Raw genomic sequence first — 6,716 nt, forward strand, 5'->3', positions numbered from 1 at the left:
TAAAGTGCATCCTATTCGATTATGCTCGCAGCCAAATCACCACATTAATGCTCCAAACGAAGTGAAAGTTCGCCAATGCACTTTCAGAGGCAAAAATTGCGCTGAAGTGGCTCTTCGCAGCGATTAACACGAGCGTATATTTCAACAAGCAATTCGATGACGAAATAAAGCTCATTAGTATAATTTTCCCTTTCCGTTAACGACATAACTGTCGTGCTGCAGCAAGTTTGTCTGCAGTTTTTAGATGAACACAAATCCTGCTGAGTATTATTTTCCTTCCTACGCCACTTCCTACGACATAGATAACTCAAACTTGTGCATCGTATGCTAACGAGCACGAGGTGCGGCATGAGAGTTGAGTTGAAAAAATGCTTGAAAAATGCATTTGAGTAATGCTGAAAGTGACTTTCTAATGAGCGTCGAACAGCTCAACGACATCATCATTCAATATTTCGCCACCACAAACCAGTTCGATTACTGCTGTCTCTGCAAGTGCAAAATATTCGTTGGCTGTCCCTCTATATCTGTCTCTCTATATACATATATGTATATATAGAATATATATCTATGTTACTGCAAAATCGTCTCCGCGTCTAACAATTTACAATTTTATTATACTCTTTAACTACTACTTATTGCAACTGCTAACTCTCAGCACTCTGCTACGCAGCGCTATAACATCATCTCCTCAAATCTGTTAGTCAGCATCCAATTTTTTCCTGATTACATCCCAATCCCGCTCTGCCGCTGGCGTTAGCACGCTCTATCAGCCACCGCCTGCCACTAAAGTTGAGCGTCCTTATTAGTGATTGGAAATTGTGGCATCCACAAGTGTACAGATCTACATTTCGTGTCCTACTCGAGCGTACTCGCTGCTCCACACGCTTTCCCGTTCACCCGTCATTCATTTATTGGGAGTGAAAAAGCAGTTTTAGAAAATAGTTTGACCCAGTCCGCAGTTTGTCATCTGCTAACAACACGCCAAAAAAGTTGGTTGCGCCTGAGTGATTCCTTCATTTTTTCCCATTTCTGTGGAGTTTCTGTTTCCAGCAGCGAATTTGTATGTCGTTGGTTGAAAAAGAGAATCGCATAATAATGGTTGAAGTAGGGTATGCAAAACTAGGTTGACAATAATTTTTACGCAGTTCGATTGACAAAAGTGGTGGTCTCTCCTCTGCCCTTTAAATATTTTTGCAACTCTGCATTAACACTGAACTGATTTGCGTTTTACATTTCCGGTTTTTGTGTGAGTTGCATTTATTCTCATTCACTTTCGTTACCTCATTTTTAATTGATATCTCCTTTGGTCGTTTCTATGTATTATTTGCATTTGCCTAGTGACCCTAATTTTGTTGGCTTCCTGGTGTGAGATTATAGACTTTTAATGAATTTGTTATACGGGAAGGGCTACCAAGGTAATATAGGTCAATAAAGTTGTCGGTTGACAATCGATTCGCCAAAAAATTAGGTAAAAATGAAAATTATGAAACAGCTGGTTATTAAGATCCACCAGTTCGACTAGAGGAGATCATCACTGATACCCAGAGCATACTAAAATTATGGAGGGAAAACTTCTGTTCAGTGAAAGCATAACACCAGGAAATGACGAACCCGATTCCCCAATCGATTATGAAGGAGCAGACGTTCCATTGCCGGACTTTGAAGTAATTCGAATGGCAATTACCTTATCAGTATGGCTTTTGGCCTGGGAAGTCAAAAACTGACCAGATATTCACCATGAGTCAAATCTTGAAGGACACTTGTGAAAAGAGAATCGACACACACCACTTTTTCGCTGATTTCAAAGCTGCTAAAGAACAAGTACTACTATATGTATTAACGTTTTTATATCTAAATCTCGGTGGCCTTTATCGGCAGGAAAACCGCTTTTTCGCCTTTTATTGCTATATTTGGTTATTGTTTACCAAATCACTTAAATTTAAATTTCAAAGAGATCCGAAAAATATTCCTAATTAATGTTTCAAGTATTTTATATTTTATCGAGCTAAAATTTCCTACGGAAACTACAAAATATAAAGCATAGCCCACATAAAGGGTTAATCATCAATGACATCCAAGAATATAAATTGATGTTGCATCTCCTCAAGCGAATCCACTAAATCCTCTAGTGGACGTACATCAGCTACAGCCTGCACCTCAACAGCCGGCTCGGGTGCAACTGCCACAACCGGCTGCTCCCTAAAATAACAATGATCATGGTAATATGACTGTGCGGTGTTTGTAACATAGCTGTAGATTTCGGAGTTGCTGTTTTCAAATTCCATGATAACTTTACGGGTTCGAGAGCTGACGGGTGTAAACTTTGTAAATCAGCAGGTTAAAAGTCGTGCTAGAGGTTTGTTTTCAAAATGCAAACTGATCTTTCGTAGGAACTTTTGGTGGGTTTTATACAGTTCTTGAAGCTTCTCAAGTGTTTAGTAGCGCAGGAGATATACTATATATTATACAGTTCTTGAAGCTTCTTAAGTGTTTTAGAAGAGCAGGTGTTAAGCGTTGTTTTAGGTAGATAAATCCTTTGAAATCTTGAATACGGATGGGCGGAGCAGTAATAGCGAAAGTGCTTTTGCTTTTTAGGGGCAGTTAACAATTAATCCTTTGTTTAACGCATTTAACTGATGAAAAGGTCGCTATTATTTTGTCCTTTCTTCGTAAATTAGTGTGAAGCTGCTTGAGTGTTAAAAAAATTGTAGTTCTCGAAACAATAAATTGAAAAGGTAATGTACCAATTTACACTAAAATTTTCTATGAAATCTGCGAGAAAAAGGGTTATGTATCTTAAAAAAGAATCATAGTCTGCCGGAGAAGGTATTTAAGCTCTGCATTAAAGGTGGCCCCGCCTCTAATTAAATAATTAGGTTACGTAAGGTATTATCCCATTTTTTTGTATTTTTACCAAGAAAGCAATTAAGCGATCACAATAGATTAAAGGTCAAACAAAGGTCCTTAAAAAATGGAAAAAAACAACAACAATAGCTACCTGCTAGGTTAATCCCCCATATGTAGAACCCGCAGTGCTTAACTATCTAGCAGACCGCACTAACCGTTGCTTCGATAGACTAGGAAATTTATTAATATATATAAAATAAAATGTATTCAAGGTTTGTATTCAAAACTTTCTATATTAATTTCCCAGCAAGCAGGTATCAAGGTATTTAAGCTCTGCATTAAAGGTGGCCCCGCCTCTAATTAAATAATTAATATAATTTTATAATTTTTACCAAGAAAGCAATTAACGATCACAAAAGATTAAAGGTCAAACTATTTTATTAAGCTCCCTAAAAAACAAAAACAACAACAATAGCTACCTGCTAGATTAAGCCGCCATATTTGGAACCCGCACATCGCACTAATTTTTGCTATAAATTGCTGCAAAATATTGCAGTGAGGATCAGTTAGCGCTTAGCTAAGAGAAAGGCAGTACCAGTGTGAGAAAGAAAAAAATAGTCGAAGTCATGTTGAACAAAAGTATCCGTGTTTTTCTTGCAAAAAATCTAAACACTGACGGTTATCAGGCTTATGTCGCACTTCATGATTGTATTGTGACCGAAGCGCACGAGTATATGGCATTCAAACGTGAAACTGTACAGATTGGGAATTCGGTGTATCAAGGTTTCGAGCTCAAAGCAAGATCTTTGCGGGATGCAAATGGCGCACTGTTTTACTACTGTCCCTGCCGTTGTGGTTTCGTATATGATGCGAAGCTGGTACCATACCGCCCAGTCGCTGTGGAATACGTCCCTCGACCGGGGCTAGTGGAGCCACAAGATTTGGAATTGAAACAATATTTCTTAGATATACAACGGCAACAACGTGGACACCAACCTCATATGCTACACCAATTGATCGAGAATCCACACCAATATATGTTGCAATATCAAAATTATATGAACAAACATTACAATAAATTTCTGCATCTGACGGCACCGCAGGATCCCGGACAACCGAGTCACCATGTTATTATCGATCAAGTAGAGAACCCACAAGTGGTAGTACCAATTCAAAATTTAGAAGCACACAATCATCAACAACTTGCTGCTGCTGAAGAAGAAGTAAATGTGGAAAAAGCAGGAGATGAGGTGGAGGAACAAGAGGTGGAGGTAGAAGACCAAGAGCATATTGTGGTTGATAATGATGAAGGAAAAGAGAAGGAGGAAGAACAGCGAGAAGTTGTTGCTGATGCAGAAGAAGATGAAGAGGAGGAGGAGGAGGATTTTGAATATGAAGAAAATGAGGAGGAAGAAGAAAGAGAGGTAGAAGGAGAACAGGGAAATATGTTGCCACCACCATTAGAAGAACAGCAGCTTGCCGTTGCGAATGAAGAAGATGAAGAGGAAGAAGAAGATGAAGAGGTAGAAGAAGATGAAGAGGTAGAAGAAGATGAAGAGGTAGAAGAAGATGAAGAACTAGAAGAAGATGAAGAGCTAGAAGAATTTGAATATGAAGAAGAACGAGAGGTAGAAGGAGAACAGGTAAATATGTTGCCACCGCCATTAGCAGAACAGCAGCTTGCCGTTGCCAATGAAGAAGATGAAGAGGAAGAAGAAGATGAAGAAGAAGATGAAGAGGTAGAAGAAGATGAAGAGGTAGAAGAAGATGAAGAAGTAGAAGAAGATGAAGAGGTAGAAGAAGATGAAGAACTAGAAGAAGATGAAGAGCTAGAAGAATTTGAATATGAAGAAAATGAGGAAGACGACGACGAGGAAGAAGACCGGAATGAAGAAGAGCAACAGGGAAATATGTTGCCACCACCATTAGAAGAACAGCAGCGCCCTGTTGCGAATGAGGAAGACGACGACGAGGAAGAAGACCGGAATGAAGAAGAGCAACAGGGAAATATGTTGCCACCACCATTAGAAGAACAGCAGCGCCCTGTTGCGAATGAAGAAGACGAAGAGCTAGAAGAAGATGAAGAGCTAGAAGGAGATGAAGAGCCAGAAGGGGAAGAAGCACTGCAGCATAATGCGGGTGTTAACGAAGAAGAAGAACAAGAAGGTATGGAGATTTCTGATGCTGAAGAAGAACAAGAAGAGTTAGAAGATCATGAGCAAATGGAGATTTCCGATGATGACGAAGCAGAATATGGAGAATGGCCAGAAACATTACAAGATATGGTACATGTGGCGAAACCAATACAATGTTACGCTATTTCTTCGACAAGTTCGGATGACTCAGAAGAGGACGACGGTTTTCCATCTGCCGTCAATGAATGGGACGTTATTCAAAGCCAGAAAATAAGTAGTACAGTCAAAGTGGAAGGTGGCATATATAACGATGAAAATGACTGGAGCACAGACAGCGCCGATGAAGATTACTACTGATCAATATTATATAGTGTTGATCAACATATAAGGGGAACATTGGGCGTTAAGCTGCAGGGTTATCAATTAAAGTGACACGGGCTTTATCCTTAGCCAATGGATTACATTATAGTAATTTGTGGCAGGGTTAGCCTTCGAAAATGGATTTAAAGTCCTCGAAAGTTGTTAGGTGGCAAAGTGCAAGCCACTTCATTTCAGCCGAGCACAGAATGGCGGCAGAAGACTTGCTATAGAAGTCTAATATTTCGTATTGTCTAGTTGTACTTATTCATTTATGTTTGTATGTGAAATATAATATATACTTTTTGTAGATTTGTATAATAAAAGTGTTAAATTAGAATAAATAAAATAAATAATTCCGAAAAATGCTGTCGGAAAGTTGGAAATCGCGCCATCATTTCATTATGTATTGGACTTGGCTTGGCCAGTCCCTCCATTAGATGGAGAGTTAGGGTACGCCTTTGGCCTGGTTAGGTCTAAACGGTCTACAGGTTTTGATGGTTTGAACGGAGGGATGTGCAAAAGCTTGTGGAAGCTCATTCCGGAATACTTGGAGGCCATTTACAATAAGTGCTTCTGGGAGGGATACTTTTCACGCGAGTGGAAGAGTGCTGGGGTTGTTCCTCTCTTGAAGTCCCTTGATAAGATCAAGAGCGATCCTCGTTCTTATTGGGGCATCAGTCTTCTTCCAGTACTCCGGAAATTACTCTTTCGCCGAGTTACTTGTCGGACAGAAAGGCCTCTCTAATGGACATGAATGGGAGTGTGGAGATTGGAGTGGTTCGTGGCTTTCCGCAGAGTCCATATATTCAACGCAAGTCCAATACCGGGGCTTTTGAAAAGAGAAACCAATGAGAAAGTTCAACTTTCTGTCAAAAGGTAGTCAAACTAGCAAGAAAAGGGAAATTATTCTACCAAAACACTTGCTAAATATCTAGAGTAAGGAAAAAAGATAAAAAAGTAAGGTTCGGGCACAAATTGATTTGCCATAACCAACGCATCCTCGATATGAAATAAAAAAAAAAAAAACTGCTTCGTGTTTAATTCAAAGCACAGCCATACTATATCGTAAAAATTACGGGCATACTCCATTATGCACAACAGCAAACAAAGTTGCAGCTCTTAATTTGATTCAGCTCCACTTCAAACTTTCTTCTAATGAAATGTATGTATGCAAGTATGTTTGTAATGATCACAAATCAGTTGCTCCGTTTGACAAGCTGTTAATAAAATACTCGTAGTCTTAGCCGACACACACACTCACACGGAAGCCACTCGCCCGTTGAGTCTGTCATTGTGTCAGCTGTTGTAGTCACTAAAAATCAAATGAATTTGCACTTAATATGTTAAAGCAGTTAGTGCAAGGTGTTACTGGCA

At 39.4% G+C, this 6,716-nt stretch overlaps 1 protein-coding gene across 9 annotated transcripts; it reads left to right on the forward strand.

Moving 5' to 3' along the window:
- Positions 1 to 3,400: 3,400 nt before the first annotated feature.
- Positions 3,401 to 5,659, forward strand: LOC125778827 (cilia- and flagella-associated protein 251-like). 9 transcript variants are annotated; one of them, XM_049458140.1, is made up of 3 exons: positions 3,401 to 4,406; positions 4,587 to 4,640; positions 4,917 to 5,659. In XM_049458140.1, exons 1-3 carry the CDS (start codon positions 3,474 to 3,476, stop codon positions 5,337 to 5,339), a joined length of 1,410 nt encoding a protein of 469 aa, XP_049314097.1. In that variant the 5' UTR covers positions 3,401 to 3,473; the 3' UTR covers positions 5,340 to 5,659. The 9 variants fall into 9 exon arrangements, with proteins under 9 accessions (XP_049314097.1, XP_049314098.1, XP_049314095.1 ...); XM_049458141.1 differs by having other exon boundaries at positions 3,401 to 4,370; XM_049458138.1 differs by lacking the exon at positions 4,587 to 4,640 and having other exon boundaries at positions 3,401 to 4,490; positions 4,752 to 5,659.
- The last annotated feature ends 1,057 nt before the right edge of the window (positions 5,660 to 6,716 follow it).

Source organism: Bactrocera dorsalis, chromosome 5 (assembly GCF_023373825.1).
Source record: "Bactrocera dorsalis isolate Fly_Bdor chromosome 5, ASM2337382v1, whole genome shotgun sequence".
Taxonomy (NCBI): Eukaryota; Metazoa; Arthropoda; class Insecta; order Diptera; family Tephritidae; genus Bactrocera; species Bactrocera dorsalis.

Excerpts from the sequence above, each read along its gene's own strand:
- LOC125778827 (XM_049458133.1), top strand. The coding sequence starts at position 3,474 with ATGTTGAACAAAAGTATCCGTGTTTTTCTTGCAAAAAATCTAAACACT. Across the intron at positions 4,476-4,640 it reads AATATGAAGAAGAACGAGAG|GTAGAAGAAGATGAAGAACT; the intron begins GTAGAAGGAGAA and ends GAAGATGAAGAG.